The sequence below is a fragment of the Phacochoerus africanus genome, chromosome 12 (assembly GCF_016906955.1).
Source record: "Phacochoerus africanus isolate WHEZ1 chromosome 12, ROS_Pafr_v1, whole genome shotgun sequence".
In the NCBI taxonomy this organism is placed as follows: Eukaryota; Metazoa; Chordata; class Mammalia; order Artiodactyla; family Suidae; genus Phacochoerus; species Phacochoerus africanus.
The window spans coordinates 49,458,277-49,478,101 of NC_062555.1; the positions used below are offsets into that span (position 1 = coordinate 49,458,277).

Consider the following 19,825-nt stretch of genomic DNA (forward strand, 5'->3'; position numbering starts at 1 on the left):
GTCCAAGAATGAGACTTTTTTTTTTTTATTGTTTATATAAAGAACAATACAAGAATAGTTAAAATCAATTAATTAGTTCAAATTAATTTTTGGAAATACACTGGTAATTATTGCATACTTTTTAGATTCTATTTTCAAAACACTTGAATTGTAGTTTGAGGGTCTCCTTCAAATATGGAATTATGCTTTTTATTCCACTGCCGCAAGTGGCTTTTCTGTGATCAATTGATTTCAACACAGAAAGCACTTTAGTTTAACAGATATTTGGCTCCGTTTAAAGTAATGAAGTCAAGGTACACCAGTAAAACCTAGATAAAGTTTTATAATAGGAAGCCATAAATCAAAGAGGGAGGTTTCAAAGTATAAGGCTATATTATTTGTGGAATTTGATACCATCATGAAAATACTCAGATACAAGGCGTTTAAAATTAGAAGTTCAGCTTACAAATGTAGCAGCAAATGCGTTAGGGTTTTATGTGATCCTCTATAATGGTTATCTTGAGGTTAACTAATTAGATACAGACTTCAGTATTGTGCTTTCACTATGTTGGGCTACTCATAGATAGTAATGGCAGGGGCTCCCCATTCCGTATAAATTTTGAGACGCCAGAAGGAGTTCTGAGGCTTATGTGTGCAGAGTCATGTTTTTCATAGCCGGTTTTGTCAATGATCTGTGGTAACAAATAGTTTAAAGCATGGCTAACTGAACTTAGCTGCCACTCCACATCTCCCCTGGATGCCCCAGTTTCATGCCCCAACTAGGCTTTTTGGTTTTCCCTCACACCATAAGAGAAGGTCTATTCACAGTTGTTAAAAGCTTTGCTTCTGGCTTTATGACTTGGGACAAATTCTTGGACTACTGTAAACTCCAGTTTCCAGGTATAAAAGGTGAGCATATTCATTGTACTTAATATAAGGGTTAAATAGTGCTTAAATAGATTCGAGAGGATTAACTGAGATAGGAAATGTCCTCATTGCATTATCTGGCAAACTCTAATAACCTGATGAATACCAAGTATTTTAATTGCATCAAATTCCTACAGAGAAACAAGTGGCTAAACGCATTGCTTTTTTGTTCCTTTGTTTTGTTTTGGGGGGTTTATTTTTGGTCACACCTGCAGCATGCCGAAGTTCCCAGTCCAGGGATTAAACCCATGCAACAACAGAAGGGACAACCCTGGATCATTAGCCCTCTAAGCCACCAGGGAACTTCAAGGCATTGTTTTAATTTTCCTGTTTATTCTTTTCTGTGTCCTGAGTTACTCTTTGGGGATAATCATTTAAACTATGCACTTATGAAGAGTGATATGTAAAATCTTAAGATTACCTCGGACAATAATTTTTCATCAGGTAAGGTTATGTTCACACGTGAGTAATCTACTGAATAGACAGATTCAACTTGATGTAAGTATTCATGCGTCTCATAGCACCCTAATTGTAATACTTTAAGACTTTCATTATGTGTTTACTTTTCTAAGTTCCCCATTAAGCTTTAAAGCCCTTAAAGAAAGGCCTTATCTTCCTCTGTCAATCCCACAGAAATTTACAGTGCTTATAATTCTAAAAATAGTATCACATAATTTCTTTGAAACTATATCATGATAATCTTTAAGAAGAACCTATAATCAAGTAGTTCATTTGCAATACTCCTAAATATAATGTTTTACATATATTTATATTTATCTTTATATTAGAATTTTTAGAGTGAACAGTGCTCAGATAAGATGAAAAGTATTACTTATCTGAGTTTAGAGTACATTTTGTATCTAATATTTGCATTTGAATGTGCCTGATATTTTGAGAAGTCACAACACTTTATATAAGTAATGAAGACACATACAAAAGGCTCCATGTAGGAGGAAAATTACTGAGTACCCAATTTAATCATTTATTTTAAGGGTATACACATGTTTATAAAGTTCCAGTCTGTGGTATTTAATAGGCATTGCAGCAAATTTTGCTAATGAAACATTGGTAGTTCTATACTGTGTGATTAAAAGTTATGTCATTAAAATTATACTGCCATTCTCATTGCTTCTAATGGTTTTTGGTACTAAGACCCATGTTGCTTTTTTAAAAATTTTTTATTTTTTATTTTTTTCCTGCTGTACAGCATGGGGATCAAGTTATTCTTACATGTATACATTTTTTCCCCCCCACCCCTTGTTCTGTTGCAATATGAGTATCTAGACATAGTTCTCAGTGCTACTCAACAGGATCTCCTTGTAAATCTATTCTAAGTTGTATGTGATAACCCCCAGCTCCCGATCCCTCCCACTCCCTCCCTCTCCCATCAGGCAGCCACAAGTCGATTCTCTAAGTCCATGATTTTCTTTTCTGTGGAGATGTTCATTTGTGCTGGATATTATATTCCAGTTATAAGTGATATCATATGGTATTTGTCTTTGTCTTTCTGACTCATTTCACTCAGTATGAGATTCTCTAGTTCCATCCATGTTGCTGCAAATGTCATTCTTTTTTATGGCTGAGTAGTATTCCATTGTGTATATATACAACATCTTCTGAATCCAATCATCTGTTGGTGGACATTTGGGTTGTTTCCATGTCCTGGCTATTGTGAAGAGTGCTGCAATGAACATGCGGGTGCATGTGTCTCTTTTAAGTAGAGTTTTGTCCGGATAGATGCCCAAGAGTGGGATTGCGGGGTCGTATGGAAGTTCTATGTATAGATTTCTAAGGTATCTCCAAACTGTTCTCCATAGTGGCTGTACCAGTTTACATCCCCGCCAATAGTGCAGGAGGGTTCCCTTTTCTCCACAGCCCCTCCAGCACTTGTTATTTGTGGACTTACTAATGATGGCCATTATGACTGGTGTGAGGTGGTATCTCACGGTAGTTTTGACTTGCATTTCTCTTATAATCAGTGATGTTGATCATTTTTTTCATGTGTTTGTTGGCCATCTGTATATCTTCTTTGGAGAAATGTCTGTTCAGGTCTTTTGCCCATTTTTCCATTGATTGATTGGCTTTTTTGCTGTTGAGTTGTGTAAGTTGCTTATATATTCTAGAGATTAAGCCCTCCATGTTGCTTTTTATGTCTCTATAAAAAGTTACAAGGTTAATGTTACATCTAGTTTCAAAGTAAATGGATGGAGAAAAATATACCATGCTAATGCTAGTCAAAAGAAAGCAGGAGTACTTATATTAATTTCAAACAGACCGGACTTCAAAGTAAGGAAGTTTTTCAAGGATTAAGAAAGGCATTATTCCAATATAATAAAGGAGTCAATTCTCCAAGGAGACATAACAATCCTTAATGTATATGCACCTAGTAACAGAGCATCAAACTACATAAGGCAAAAACACATAGAAATGCAAAGAGAAATAGATGAAGCCATTATTATAGTTGGAAGTGTCAACACCCCCTCTCTCAGAAATGGACATTTCCAGCAGGCAGAAGATCAGTAAAGACATAGTTGAATCCAACAATACCATCAAATAAATGGATATACTTTATATGTATTGTTTTCATCTGACAACAGCAGAATATTCTCAATCTTACAAGGAACATTTACCAGGATAAGCCACATTCTGGAGCATTAACATACTAACAAATTTAAAAGGCTAGAGAAAGTATCTGTTCTCATAATGGAATTAAATAAGAAATCAGTAATAGAAAGATAATAGAAAAATTCCTAATTACATGGAGATTAAACTGCATGTTTCTAAATAACATATAGGTCAAAGAAGAAATCCCAAGAGAAATTAAAATGTATTTTGGAGTAAATGAAATGAAAATAAGACTTACTGGAATGTGTGGGTTGAGGCAAAGCAATGTTTAGAGAGAACCTGTTGAATGCACATATTAGAAAGGAGAACTCTACAGTCAGTAAATGAAGTGTCTGCCTTGGGAAACTAGAAAAAGAGCAAATTAAATGCCATGTAAAGGGAAGAAGAGAATAAGAATTAGAAAACTGTGAAATTGAAAACAGGAAATCAATAGAAAGAATCAATAAAACCAAAACTTGGTTCTTTGAAAAGATTGATAAAATTGATATGCCTCTAACCAGGCAAACTAAGAAAAAAAGAAGACACAAATTAGTAACATCAGAAAATAAAGAGAAGATAGCATTACAGATGTCATTGAAATTAAAAGGATAATAAAGAAATGCTATGAACAAGTCTATGCCCACAAATTAGATAATCTAGATGAAATGCATCAACTCCATGAAACAACCTGTCAAAATCCACACAGGAAGTTGTCCTGAAAAGGCCTATACTTATTAAAGAAATTGAATCAGTAATTAATATCCTTCCAAAACAGAAAGCACCAGGTAAATATGGGTTCACTGGTGAATTCTATCAAACTTTTAAGGAAGTAATTATACCAATTTTCTTCAGTGTCTTTTAAGAGGACAGAAGAGGAGAGAATACTTACTTCCTAACTCATTCCATGTGGCCAGCATTACCCTAATACTAAAAACTGGACAAAAACATTATAAGAAAATTACAGACCAATATCTCTAATGAACATTGATGCAAAAATCCTCAACAAAATATTAGCAAATCAAATGAAAAAAGTATAAAAAGAATTACACATGATAACTTGGTGGGATTTATCCAAGGTATGCAAGACTGGTTCAACATTTGAAAATCAATGTATGTAGTCCATCATATCAAAAGACCAAAAAGAGAGGAGTTCCTGGTGTGGTGTGGTGGGTTAAGAATCCAACTGCAGTGGCTTGGGTTGCTGTGGAGGTGTGGGTTCCATCCCCGTTTCAGCACAGTGGGTTAAAGGATCCAGTGTTGCATACATATATTGCAGCTGTGGCTTGAGTTCAGTCCCTAGCCTGGGAACTTCTGTATGCCATGGGTGCGGTCATTAAAAAAAAAAAAAACTGAAAAAGAAAAAGCGCATGATTGTATCAACTGATGTAGACAAAAATGTTTGATGGAAGAAACCAATACATATTTATGGTTGAAAACATCTCAATAGGAGTTCCTGTCATGGCGCAGTGGTTAACGAATCCGACTAGGAACCATGAGGTTGCGGGTTCGATCCCTGCCCTTGCTCAATGGGTTAACGATCCGGCGTTGCCGTGAGCTGTGGTGTAGGTCGCAGACGTGGCTCGGATCCCGAGTTGCTGTGGCTCTGGCATAGGCTGACAGCTACAGCCCCGATTAGACCCCTAGCCTGGGAACCTCCATATGCCGCGGGAGCGGCCCAAGAAATAGCAAAAAGACAAAAAAAAAAAAAAAAAAAAAGAAAACATCTCAATAAACCAGGAATAGAGTGGAACTTTCTGAACTGCAGAGACTATCTGCAAAAAAAACCTACAGCTAACATCATAATTGATGAATTTGAAGCTTTCCCACTACGATGAGGTACAAGGCAAGAATGTCCCCTCTCACCACTCCTTTTCCGAACATACAGGGAGTCCTTACTAATTCAATAAGGCAAGTAAGGGAAATAAAAGTTATACAGATTAGGAAGGAAGACATAAAACTTTCTTTGTTCACAGATGACATGACTGTCTATGTAGAAAATCCATTAAAATTGGCCGAAAAACTCCTGTAACTAAAAAGTGATTATAGCAAGGTTGCAGGATACAAGGTTAATAGACAAAAGTCAATGGCTTTCCTATATACCAGGGATTTAAAAGTGAAATTTAAAATTGAAAACACATTAATATTTACATTAACACCCTCCAAAATGAAATAGGTATAAATCTAACAAAGTATGTATAAGATCTATATGAAAACTATAAAACTCAAATGAAAGAATTCAAAGAACTGAATAAATGGAGAGATATTCCATATACATGGATAGGAAGACTCAGTATTGTCAAGATGTCAGTTCTTCGCTTGAACTGATCCAGAGTTAATAAATTACATCTGCATAGCAACTGTATCAACTGATCTCTGTCTAGCAACCTGGTCTATAGATTCAATAAGGATCTACCCCAGTAAGAATCCCAGCAAGTTACTTTGTGGATACTGACAAGCTATAAAGTATATGTGAAGAGACAAAAGATTCAGAATAGCCAAGACAACAGTGGGGTGAAGAACAAAGTGGGAGAATTGACACTACCTAACTTCAAGCCTTACTATAAAGCCAAAGTTATTAAGACAGAATGCTCTTGGCAAAAGAATATACAAACAGATGAATGGAGCAGAACAGAAAAGCCAGACATAGACCCACATAAATATAGTCAACCGATATTTGGGAAAAGGAGCAAAGTTAATAAAATGGAGACAAGTTAGTGATTTTAACAAATGGTATTGAAATTACTGGACACGCACATGCAAAAACATGAATCTATACAGAGACCATATATGCCTTCCTCAGAAATTAAGTCAAGATGGACCATAGATCTAAATAGAAAACACAAAACTTTAGAACTTCCGGAAGAGGACAGAGGAGAAAACCTAGTGGGTTGGGTATGGTGATGCCTTCAAATGTAATACCAAAGACGTGATCCATGAGAGATGTAATTGGTAATAAGCTGGACTTCATTAAAATTAAAAATCTTCTGCTCAGTGAAAAACAATACCAAGAGAAGTAGGAAACAAACCACAGACTGGGAGAACATGTTTATGGAAGACAAATCTGGTAAAGACTGTTATCCAAAGTATACAAAGAACCTCTACAGTGAGAAAACAAGTGATCTAATTTAAAAATAGAAAGAAGTCCTGAACAGACACCTCATCTAAGAAGATATACCAATGGAAGATTACCATTTTTGTGAAAATATGCTCCACATCAAATTCATCAGGGAAATGCAAATTAAAACAACAATAAGGTGCCAATAAAAAACAGATTAGAATGGCCAATATCAAAATAATGACAACACAAATGCTAATAAGGATGTGGAGCACATTGCTAGTGGGACTGCAAAGTAGTACAGCTACTTCGGAAGGTAGTTTAATGGTTTCTTAAACTAAGCATGCTGTTACCATATCACCCAGCAGTCATGCCCCTTAGTATTTACCCAAAGGAGTTAGAAACTTATGTCCGTGCAAAAATCTTGAACATGGATGTTTTTAGCAGCTTAATTGCCAGAACTTGGAAACAACCAAGATGCCCTTCAGCTGGTGAATGGATGCGTAAAGGTTGGTACTGCCAGACAATGGAAAAGGATTCAATCCTAGAAAAAACAATCAGCAGGTATCCAGCCACAAAAAAAAAAAAAACCATGGAGGAATGTTGACTGCATATGACTAAATGAAAGAAGCCAACAGGAGAAGCCTACCACTATATGATTTAAAACCATGTGACATTCTGGAAAAGGTAAAGTTTCTGTTATTTCCACAATTAAGAAAAAACAGTGGTTGATGTGGGATGAGAAGAGAAAGGAGATGAACAGGAAGAGTCCAGAGAATGTTGATAATGGCGGAAGCTATGCCTGGGGAGCAGGGGAGGATGGGGCAGATCTGTGTACCTTCCTCTCAGTTTCACTGTAAATTGGCAAGTGCTCTAAATAAACAGTCTTTTAAAAAAGTAGTATGGTCTTAAATATATAAAAAATGATTTTGTATATTTTGGGGAAAATATTTACCAAAGTACTATTTGCTGTGAAAGTTTGTATTTATACATACACAAATCCTAATTTTCCAGGATGTGCCTCTTAAAAATCCCATAGGTTTCCTTGCATTGAAATTGGAATATTAATGGATTTTTCAGAAAAGGCTTTTTTTCCTCTACGACATGTTTCTTTTTTTAAAGATGTTGATATCTTAGAGAATAGGTTTTCCAGAACTTTTCAGTGAATAAAACAAATGTATGTATTAAATTGCTAAAAATTATAGGTAATGTTACATATTTGGTGTAGTTCTGAAGAAGATGCCCATGATTTTGTGTCTTGATGTCCATGTATAAAATTTAGGTCATTTTCAGAAGATGTCTCCTGGCTCAGCAGGTTAAGAATCTGGTGTTGTCACTGCTGTGGTGAAGGTTTGATCCCTGGCCGAGGAAATTCTGCATGCCATGGGTGTGGCCAAAAAAAATTAGGTCATTTTCATATCATAAAGTACATTTTTTGTCTTTTTCTTTTTTTTTTTGTCTTTTTGCCTTTTCTAGGGCCGCTTCTGCAGCACATGGAGGTTCCCAGGCTAGGGGTCAAATCAGAGCTGTAGCCGCCAGCCTATGCCACAGCCACAGCAACGTGGGATCCGAGCCACGTCTGCAACCTACACCTCAGCTCACGGCAATGCTGGATCCCTAACTCACTGATCAAGGCCAGGGATTGAACCCTCAACCTCATGGTTCCTAGTCGGATTCGTTAACCGCTGTGCCATGACGGGAACTCCTGTCTTTTTCTTTATTTATTTTTTTCAAATATTCAATGGGTCATATAACCTTATAACTAAATTATTTTGTAAAGTTAAATACATATATTATAAAGACGTATATCATGCCAAACAAAAACCTAACATTGATTGCAGAAGTATAAAATTTACAGGCCCTTCAAATAGTCTACAGGTATATACTGCAGATTACAGTAAATCTAAATATGCCATCTGAAGATAATTATAAATTAAAGCCAAATTTTAGATAAATAATCCAGTGCAAAGATTTTTGGTTGCTATAGGGTAATTATCTTCTATTAAATTACAAATGCATTGTTGATGTTTTGATATTTTTTAAGAAGGATTGGAAAATGTGAGGAGTAAGAACATTAAAAACCCGTTTTTTTTTTTAATTTTAACTACATCATTATATCTTTTTCCTTTTGAGTGAGAACTATCTTGATACTGTTTGAGCAGATTCACTCAATAAAGAGAGGGATGGTTCAAACAAAACAAACTTATGAATCAATCACCATTTTTAACTACGAGAAATGATAGAAGAGGTTACCAAGAATTTGTTGAGCTAATTTTCCCAGAACGGTTTCAGACAACGGTGTCACTAAGTTCATCTTACATAGAATTGAGGATGAGTTATGTGGTGTTTGAGAAAGAGAAAGTCTAAGAGGAAATGAAATAGTTCAGCAATTATCCTACCAACTTAAAAAATGAGGAATTTCCTTTGTTTTATAGAAATACTTCTTTTGCTTGAAGGAAGTACTAGTTAAAAACAACCACCATCATCAATAGCTAAGCAAAAACCAGAACCAAAACCTAAGAAGAAGGATATAAAGGAGATGGTAAGATTTGGGTTTTATTTTAATATGATAAAATATACACAACAGGATTTATCATTTCAATCATTTTTCCTTTACAGTTCAGTGGCCTTTAAATATATTCACAATGTTATACAACTATCACCATTATCTTTTTTTCAGAACTTTCCTTTATCCCAAACAGAAGCTCTGAACCCATTAAACCATAACGCTCCTTCTCCACTTCCCAACCAATTCCTGCTAACCTCTGTTCTTCCCGTCTTCATGAATATGCTGATTTATGTACATCATAAGTGGAATCATACAGTATTTGTCTTTTCGTGTCTTATTATTTCAAGATTATATATGCTACAGCAGTTATCAGAATTCCTTTTTATGGCTGAGTAATATTCCATTGTGTGTGTATATGTATACATACCTCCTTTTACTTATCCATTCATCTGCTGATAAATACTTGTGGTACTTTTATCTGCTGGTTACCATGAGTAATGCTGCTGTGATTATTGGCATACAAATATTTGTTTAAGTCTATATTTTCAATTCTTTGGGATATATACCTAGAAGTGGAGTTGCTGGATCATATGGCAATTTAGTTATGTTTGAGGACCTGGCAAACTGTTTTCCACAGTGGCTATACCATTTGACATTCCCACCAGCAAGGCAAAAGGGTTCTGATTTCTCCACACCCCTCATTGGCACTTGCTATGATCTGCTTTTGCTTTTTGGTAATAGCCACCTGATGTGTGTGAAGTGCTATTCCACTGTGGTTTGTTTGTATTTTTGACTAATGTTGAGCATTTTTCATGTGCTTCTTGGCTATTTGTACATCTTCTTGGAAGAAGTGTCATTTAAGTCCATTGCACGTTTTAAATATTGATTGCTTTGTTGTTGTTGCTATGGAGTTGTACTTTTTTAATATCCTGGATATTAATCCCTTATCAAACATATGATTTGCAAGCATTTTCTCCCATTCTGTGGATTATTTTTTTACTCTTCTCATAGTGCCCTTTGATGCATAAAAGTTTTATTTCTGATGAACCCCGATTTACCAATTTTTTTCCTTTTTTGCCTCTGCTTTTGCCCAACCAAATCATTGCCAATTCTAACATCATGAAGAGTTTTCCTGATGTTTTCTTCTAAAAGTTTTATAGTTTTGGTTTTGTTTATTTATTTACTTTTTTTTTTTTAGGGCTGCACCTGCAGCATATGGAGGTTCCCAGGTTAGGGGTCAAAAGGGAGCTACAGCTGCTAGCCTATGCTTCAGCCTCAGCAATGCGAGATCTGAGTGAGCCAGGTTTGTGAGCTATACCACACCTCACGGCAATGCTGGATCCTTAACTCACTGAGCGAGGTCAGGGATCAAACCCACAACCTCATGGTTTGTAGTTGGATTCGTTTCCAGTGTGCCATGATGGGAACTCCAGTTTTAGCTTTTAAGTTTGGGTTTTGATCCATTTTTGAGGAAATTTTAAAATACGGTTTAAAAGAAAGCCCAACTCCATTCTCTTGTATGCAGATATTCAGTTTTCCAAGTATCATTTGTTGAAAAAACTGTCCTTTCTGCCTTTAGTGGTCTTGGCATCTTTGTCAAAAATCAGGTGTCCACATATGTGAGGGTTTATTTCTGGGCTCTCCGTTCCATTCTCTTGGTGTTTATTTTTCTCCTATTCCAGTGTCACACTATTTTGATCACTGTAGCTTTGCAGTAAGTTCTGGAATCAGCAAGTATGCATTGACTCCTCCAACTGTGTTCTTTTTCAAAATTGTTTTGGCTACATAGGGTTTTTTGAGATTTCATATGAATTTTAGGATGGATTTTTCTATTTCTGTAAAAACTGTCATTGGGATTTTGATAGAGGTTGCATTGAATCTCTAGATTTCTTAGGATAGTATTGTCATATTAACAATTGATTCCCAAGTATTTTATTCTTTGTGGTGCTATTGCAAGTAGAATTATTTTCTTGATTTCTTTTTCAGGTTTTTCATTATAGTATGTAGAAATGCAACTGATTTTTGTGCTTTGAATTTGTATCTTTCACTTTTTTCCCTTTGTTTATTAGCTCTAGGAGTTTTTTGTTTGTTTGTTTGTTTTTGGGTAGAAACCTTAGGGTTTTCCCACATTAAAATCATGCCATCTGTTGAAAGAGGTCATTTTACTTCTTTCTTTCCAATCCGAATGCTTTTCTTTATTGATTTATTTTTTTTCTTGCCTGATCACTCTGGCTGGAACTTTCAGTACTATGTTGAATAGAAGTGGTGAAAACAATTCAAAACAGTAATCAGCCTTCAGAACACACAAGTATGATATCTGGAGGACAAGTTCCTTATTGTTCACCCTGGCTCCAGCAAGCTGCACCAACAGGTCTGCCACCTGCTGCAAAGAGGGAAGAATGGAGGATGGTAGCCACAAGTGGAAGGCTGGCATTCACTGACATTTACCAGCCTCTGCATCAAGTTCTCCATGAGATGCTCTGGGGTTTCTCCTAGAGTCTAGAGTTCCAAAATCGTTATCCCAGACAGTTTCTGCCCATTCAGTAGTTGTTGCATTGAAATGATGGATTTCTAAGGTTTCCTATTCCACCCTCTTCTGTGCTATCACTCCCCAAAGAGCTGGATTTCTTTGCCTTGCTCTCCTCTTTTAGCCTACTGAATCTCTGTTTTAGTAAGTTCAAGGTCATGGAGTAAAAATAGTTTGTGGGACAACTGGCTTCCCTTTGTTTCAAAGTCATGGATTCTACCACTGATCCTGGTTGGCCGTATGAGACATTTGTGTAATTTAAAAAACCCTGAATGTCAGAGTTCCCTGTTGTGGTGCAGCAGAAATGAATCTGACTAGTAACCATGAGGTTGCGGGTTCGATCCCTGGCCTCGCTCAGTGGGATAAATATCTAGTGCTGCCATGAACTGTGGTGTGGGTCACAGATGTGGCTTGGATTCTGCATTGCTGTGGCTGTGGTGTAGGCCAGCAGCTGTAGCTCCCATTCAACCCCTAGCCTGGGAACCTCCATATGCCTTGGGTGTGGCCCTAAAAAGCCCCCCTGCCAAAAAAACCCCACAAAAAACAAAAAACCCTGAGGTGAGTATAGAGAGATTACAAGAGATTTGTTTTCTTCTGAAATTAATATAAATTCAAATTAGGCCAAAAGTTTTTTTGTTTTTTTTTTTTTCCTTTTCCTTTTACAGCTACACCCGCAGCATATGGAAATTCCTGGGCCAGGGGTAGAATGGGAGCTGCAGCTGCCAGCCTATGCCACAGCCACAGCAACTTGAATCCAAACTATATCTGTAACCTATACTGCAGCTCACAGCAATGCTGGATCCTTACCCTACTGAGTGAAGCTGGGGATTGAACCCACATCCTCACAGAGACAATGTTGGGTCCCTAACCTGCTGAGCCACAGTGGGAAGTCCAGGCCAAACTTTTGAGTTTATATAATCGAGTTACATTTAAAAACCAAGAATGGCTCATTTAAAACATTTTTTTCTCATGATAAATCAATGAAGCAAAGTTTTGGAAAGAAACATTTTGTTTCATCTACTCTGTTTCCTAACCAACTTTTTTGTCAGAGAAGCACTGGCTTAACAAAAAAGAAACATTTTTCTTGTGTCCTACAGCTTCACCATCTTTCTCATCCTGTCCGAATAATCTTAATTTTAGAATGCTTAAAAAAAATCAGTAAGGTAACTATATAATTTTTCTCAGGAAGCAAAGTTGATAACATTATTGCAAAGACGGTGAATCTTGGGGAGCTTTCCACCTGAAGAAATAGTCTTCATTTAAAATTTCAAAATATACAATGTTTCCAGCAACTTCTTTTTGATTGGGTAACATTTCCCAAACTCCAATTGGCCGTTGGCTATAGCATTACCAAAATCTGCTTCAAAATGGTCTTGATGCATGTTTTGCCTCTGAAATATAACAAAACATAGGTGTAGGGTTAATATGGTGCTTAATGAAAAAATCTGTTTCCAGGTTTTTGGTTTTTGTTTTTTTTTTTTTTTTTTAAAGAAAGAGTTCCACCTCCGGCATAATGAATATACCTCTTTTTAACCAAATGAGCATATTTTTCTCCTAACGAGAGGATCATTGCCAGTTTGAGGAGGATCGCTGTGGTCGAGGCAGTGAGGTTGTATTGCAAACCCCGCCACTATTTTCTCTGGCCATCTAGAGAACTCTCCAGAGGAAGACTTCTAGAAGTTTCTCCCTGCTGTTATTATTGAGATTTGTTCTTTGGGTTAGCCTTGATTTTACTTTTCTTTTGGCTAAAAGGAACAAAGCTCCATGGGAAGTTTGGTTGGAAGCTTTCTAAGAAAAAAGGGCTCTAAGCCCTGAACAGGGAGAAGGAGGGAGAATCTGTTTCAGCCCTGAAGACGTTTTCATCATAAATAAAACAGTCCCTTTAAGGCCTGCCTGTTTCTACCACGTTCGGGGGAGCATTCGTTGCCAAGGGGCTTCTGTTTCAGCTGCTTCCCAGAGGAAACCTCCGTTTTCCAGCGCAGGTAATGAATGGCCCCCCGCCTGCCCCCTACACAGCCACCTCCCAGAGGGGCTGCGAGGTCTGGTGCTGGGTCACCTCTCCCCGTCCCCACAGGCCAGCCGGGCTCCTGATGGCTCCCCTTCACCCTCCTGCCTCCCCTCTTCCTCATCCCTCTCCCACACATGCCCTCTCTCCCCTTCCTCTGCGTCTGTTCTCCTCCCAAGTTAGCTTACAAAGCAAAGCTGTAACTTTTGAATTCCTGTTTTTCCAACCACCCTCATGTGACAGGATATCTCCTTATTGGAGGTTTTCCCTAATTTCAGAAGCCCTTTAAAAGTGAGAGCTTCCTCCTCACTTCTTTTCAGCAGGGCAGTTCTGAGAAGGGAGGAGGTCCCCGCCTGGGTTCCCCAACTCCCTTCTCTTCACCAGCATCAGGAAAGGACCAGCTCGGGCCATGAGGCTGTCCCCGTGCCTGGCGTTCCTCTCTTTCCTTCCGGTTGCCCTGCAGCTCTTGGGTAAGTTGACTCTAAGGTAGAAGCCTTCGGATTTGGGGCCCGGAGCCTATGGCATCCCATCCCTTTGGGGTCAGTGTTAAATGGGTCCTTTCAACGTGCTGGTGAGGTGGTAGCAGAGCTCCCCGAACCCCCAGCTCTGCAAAAACCTTCCTCTTGCTTCCCTGGCCAGGATACAAACACCTGCTTCTCAGGTCAGAGGGGCTGCCTGCCCTGAACCCCGCAGAACCCTGGCTTCCTCCTCCTCTGTCCCCACTGTCCTTCCCCTGCTTTTTCTCAGAGCGGTTTCCTCTGTGGTCGGTGCTATGTCATTTTCAATTTCTATCGAACCCCCAATGCGCGTGCCTTCTAAGTGTTTCTGGCCTAAAGGAGGGTAGAGCTGGTGTCTCTCGTCATTGCCGGTCTAAGAACAAGATCCCAGGCCACCCCCCAAAAGGGTTTCCATGAGATTTTCATAACTCATCTCTTTTTTTTCTCTGTGAACAACCATTTTCATCACGCCTAGAGTTTGGGGCTAGAATGTTTCTTTTTATCTGTGTTCTAAATTGTTCCTTCTCTGTATTCCGAGTTGTTTATACTGATTGATTCCTGGGACGGAGGCACAGATCCAGAGCTTTTCAAATGTTCAAAGACATTCTGGAGTCTCTCTTTGCCACCTCTCTAGACTCCACCTGTTTACCCATAGCAGGAAGAGAGCCTGTAAGCATTTTGATTCCCAGTTCTCTTCTGAGACGAGCTAGAAGGGATTTTTAACTTTGGAATTTGCGGTTCCCCCGTTCCCCTTCATTTCACCTACATGGGCAAACACTGTCTGTGCCCAGCCTGTGCCATCGTCCCTCCAGGCACTGCTGTCATGGTGGAGGCAGCAGTGAAGGCATGGATAAAACAGAAACTCCCTTTGAGTGGGCCCCCCACCCCCGACAGTGGAGGCTTCCCAGCAAAGGCCAGCTCGCTCTGAGCATGAAGTGGTAGAGATTTTTTTAAAAAAACATGAGCGAAGGGAGAAGGGTTTGCACCAAGCCTCTGCGCAGAAGCTCTTTTGTGTGTGTGTGTGTGTGTACGCACGCGTGCGCGCTTTTTAGGGCCACACCTGTGGCATATGGAGGTTTCCAGGCTAGGGGTCTAAATGGAACTGTAGCCACTGGCCTACACCACAGCCACAGCAATTTGGGATCCGAGCGGCGTCTGCGACCTACACCACAGCTCAAGGCAATGCCGGATCCTTAACCCACTGAGCGAGGCCAGGGATCGAACCCGCAACCTCATGTTCCTAGTCGGATACATTAACCACTGCGCCACGACGGGAACTCCCAGCAGTGACTTTTTTTTAATCCCTCCTCCAGTAGAAATCAATGATCCGATATGAGCAATACAGTGGGCATGTAAAGGAGAAGTCTCCTTAGCAACAGTGCCAAGGAAAGAGGCTGGATGGAGCCTGAGATCTCTTACCTTAGTCCTGGCTCCAGTGCGCATGCCCTCGGGGAGTAAGGAGGGTCTGCCTAACCCCGGGCGGGCGTGGGAGGACCATCACCTTGGTCTTCACCTGGAAAGACCGCCTCGTGCAAGAGGATTCATATATTCTTCATGACCTCAAAGATTAAAACCAAGACCAGTGCAAATCTCAGAGCTGTGTTGTCACCGAATGGTCTGCTTAAGTAAGTTCCCTGTTACCAAAAGTCTTCAAACAGATGCTGGCGAACAATTGCAGACCTGGACTGTAACCCAGCACAGTCTGATAGAAACATAACTGGCTGTGTTATGCAGCTTCATTTTAAAAAGTTAAAAAGGGGAGTTCCTGTCGTGGCGCAGTGGTTAACGAATCCGACTAGGAACCATGAGGTTGCGGGTTCGATCCCTGCCCTTGCTCAGTGGGTTAACGATCTGGCATTGCCATGAGCTGTGGTGTAGGTTGCAGACGCGGCTCGGATCCTGCATTGCTATGGCTCAGGCATAGGCCGGCAGCTACAGCTCCGATTAGACTCCTAGCCTGGGAACCTCCATATGCCGCAGGAGCAGCCCAAGAAATGGCAAAAAGACAAAAAAAAAAAAAAGTTAAAAAGGTACAGGTGACCTTGATCTTTTAAATATGTTTTATTTAACCTAATAGAGCCAAAATATTATGAGTCACCTTCATCAATATAAAGCTTATTAGGATAATTCTACATTCATGTTTTAAAAAGTATGTTCCCGGGTTCCCTTCGTGGTGCAGTGGTTAACGAATCTGACTGGGAGGCATGGGGTTGCAGGTTCGATCCCTGGCTTTGCTCAGTGGGTTGGGGATCCGATGTTGCTGTGAGCTGTGTTGTAGGTTGCAGATGCGGCTCGGATCCTGTGTTGCTGTGGTTCTGGCGTAGGCCGGTGGCTACAACTCTGGACCCCTAGCCTGGGAACCTCCATATGCCGTGGGAAGTGGCCCTAGAAAAGGCAAGAGGACAATAAATAAATAAATAAAAGTATGCTCCCTTTTTCTTAAGATGTATTATTATTTTATTTTATTTTTGGCTGCACCTGTGGCATGTGGAAGTTCCCAGGCCAGAGATCTAACCTGAGCCACAGCAGTGAGAACACCAGGTCCTTAACCACTAGGCCGCAGGGAACTCCTACGTTCATTTTTTTTAAATTAAATTTTTAAACGCTGGTGCATATTTTGTACTTACAGCACATCTCAGTTCAGACTGACCTTGTTTCAAGGGTACAGTAGACCCTTAGGGCTAATGGCTATCATCCTGGGGAGCACACATACAGCCTCTGATTTTCTTTATACTTGCTCTTCATGTTTTGGGGCAAAAAAATATTTCTCACCTTGCTTAGGAATTTCCCCCCTCCTGGAGACAGTGGGATGCCTTGCTCTGATGAATGGCTTCCTCTTCATAGACACAACCATGGGAGAAGCAGAAGGGTGCTGGAACTTGTTTACTTAAAGAATCAAAACCAACTAGCAAAAACATGGGTACCCTTTCTAGAATTTTTTTTTTTAATGAATTTGAGAGCCTATCCTTTTTTTTTTTTTTTTTTTGCTTTTTTTGGCCAGACTGTGGCATGCGGAAGTTCCCGGGCCAGGAATGGAATCTGTGCCATCGCTGTAACCAGACCACAGCAGTAACCATGCTGGATCCTTAACCTGCTGCACCACCAGGGAACTCCAAGAGCCTTTCTTTCTTATTTGACCTTTTCTTGGCCCATGTGGCACATGATCAGAGATGTCTGGATAAAAGCAGAGCAACTACTTAGTGGAAGAACAAAGGATGTACAAACTCTCTGTACCCCATTCCTCAACTCCCATCAATTAACCCCCCTAGAAAGTTTTCCTTGCTTCCTGTGGTTTCTTTCCAACCCAGGACCCTCTCTTCTCCCTCCCTGAGGGCCTCCTACATCATCTGCCCCAGGGGGCCAGGAGGCCAAGCAGAGCATAGCTCGCTCTTCTCACTCTTGCCATCTTTTTAGGGGAAGACTTGCATTCACTGTCAACATTTGGGCCTCAATGGGGAATACAGTCATGGTGGAGGTACAGCAAGAGTTGCTCAAACACAGAGGTTTCGCTTGAAATTGGTTTACAGGCAATGGGGTGTTGGTGAATGTAAGGGTTCTCAAAGAGAAAAGGCACTGAAGTGTGGCAAGGAGAGGTTTCCGTGGTGTTAAGACTCCCACCCACGGTTGGTGTCAAACTTCCAATGTGATGCCACAGAGTTGGGAAGAGAGGCCTCGAGAGGCTCTCATTGGCTGGTGAGAATGAAAAAAACAGTGGAGTGAATGTGATCCCTTGCACAGTTCCTGCTGCTTCCAGTCTCCTCGTCTTGTAGGTAAGAAAGGTGAGGTCCTAAGAGGTGAAGTGAGCTTTCCAGGGTCTCACGAGTTGGTGGCACAACCTGTTGTGTGCTCAGGACTCCTGACTTCCAGGGGCGCGTTCTTTCTATTAAACAGAAGCAGTGCAGTTTTTGCTCAATGACCAGTTGGTTTAATTACCAATCCAGGATTTCTTCAAGGAACAGTTGCCCACTGCGCGTTCCCTTAGTAGTGTTCATTTTCATAAAATTTTCCTTATACTATTTCTACTTTTCTTGACTTCTAGCCTCTCATGTTTTCCTTTCTACGTATGACTCATTTGGGATACCAGATTTAAGACACACTTCCTAATGCTGTCGAGCAAAACCAAGTTTTCAATATCTTTCTTTTTCTCCATGACTCTTATATGTGTCTGTTTTCTTCTTATTGGTCCAAAGAACCTCTGGTATTTCTATAATTCGGAGATGGACATCTCTGGATGTAAGATATTGCAGATAGAGGCATGAAGACAGCTATTTTGTTGGGGGACGTCCCAGTGCCTTCTGAGGGTGTTGGGCCTAATTTCTAGGTGGGAAGAGTCACCGCTGTTTAAATGTGAGCTTTAAAGAATCAAGCATGCTCAAACTCAGTTAAAGACAAGGACCTATGTCTTCAAAGGGAGCCGGAGCTCACAGTGATGACAGTGACCCTGAGACCGGGTCTCTGAAGCTGGATCTTGAGTTCTAAGGGAGAACACGGAGGTCACAGAGGCCCAAAGGGGAGATGAACAAAAGGAAAGCAGCTTCTGAAGTGGTATCTGCATAGCAGAGAGGGAGTGGACCTCAGGTCACCACGAGACGAGGTCATCTTGCCTCTTGGTGACCATCAGGCACTGTTCGATGGAAACATCGTGGGATTACATTGTCCCTGGAGGGAACGGGTGGGAATTAGATGGAGTGAAAAGTGAGACGAGAAGGAGGGAAGAAAGCCCGTGTCTTTCCAAGAGGAATTGACACAGACACGGAAGACATTCTGAGACAACCTCTTCTATTTATAAACCAAGTTAAGGTCACAGAGCCCTTTCAGATCCTTCATCACCTTATTAATTGCTTTCAGATCCTTCAGCAGATCCCGACAGCAACCCCGTGAGGTGGGGGTGGGTGGGTGTTACGTGCCACCTCATACTGTGTGAGCAAAAACCACAGGCGGCTGGGAAGGCAGCCAGCCGGGCAGGGGCCAGAGCTACGCCTTGCCCTTGGACCTGCACCTGTGGCTACGAGGCTACGGAATAGGCAGACTCGAGCAGCTGGAGTGTGTGATCAGGAAAGACATAGGTGTGCTTCGTTTATGCACATTTAAGCGTGTGTCGGAGGGACTTCGTTCCTCCATTTGTATCAGATTGTTCCGACTTTTCGCTTGGCGATGGGACGGGAGCACCGTAACCTTTGAGTGTTTGTTATCAGTAAAACGATGTGATTTACGTATATCATCTCATTTAGAAAATTCATGGAGGGAGTTCCCGTCGTGGCGCAGTGGTTAATGAATCCGACCAGGAACCATGAGGTTGAGGGTTCGATCCCTGGCCTTGCTCAGCGGGTTAACGATCCGGCGTTGCCATGAGCTGTGGTGTAGGTCACAGACACGGTTCGGATCCCGCGTTGCTGTGGCTCTGGCGTAGGCTGGTGGCTACAGCTCTGATTCGATCCCTAGCCTGGGAACCTCCATATGCCGCGGGAGCGGCCCAAGAAATAGCAAAAAAAGACAAAAAAAAAAGAAAGAAAATTCATGGAAACTCTATCAAAGAGCATTCTCGTTTTACAGACGAGGGAAGGGAAGCTAGAAGGATTCATTCCACTAAGGCAGCCCAGCGAGGGAATGGTGGAACCTGCATTCAATTGCCAGTTGGCTGGCTCCACAGAACATATCACACCCCCTGTCAGAATTCTGAGGTTGGAAACGCTGGCTTCTCTGGTGTCTCTGGCCCTCTGGC

General features: G+C 40.6%; 1 protein-coding gene across 1 annotated transcript in view; it reads left to right on the top strand.

Annotated features, from left to right (window-relative positions):
• The first annotated feature begins 13,900 nt into the window (after positions 1-13,900).
• The window catches only part of MRC1 (mannose receptor C-type 1), a 119,300-nt gene continuing 113,375 nt past the window's right edge, over positions 13,901-19,825 (top strand). The window contains 1 exon segment of the mRNA XM_047755025.1: positions 13,901-14,076. Within this exon segment, the coding sequence (XP_047610981.1) occupies positions 14,016-14,076 (61 nt within the window). The 5' untranslated portion in view covers positions 13,901-14,015.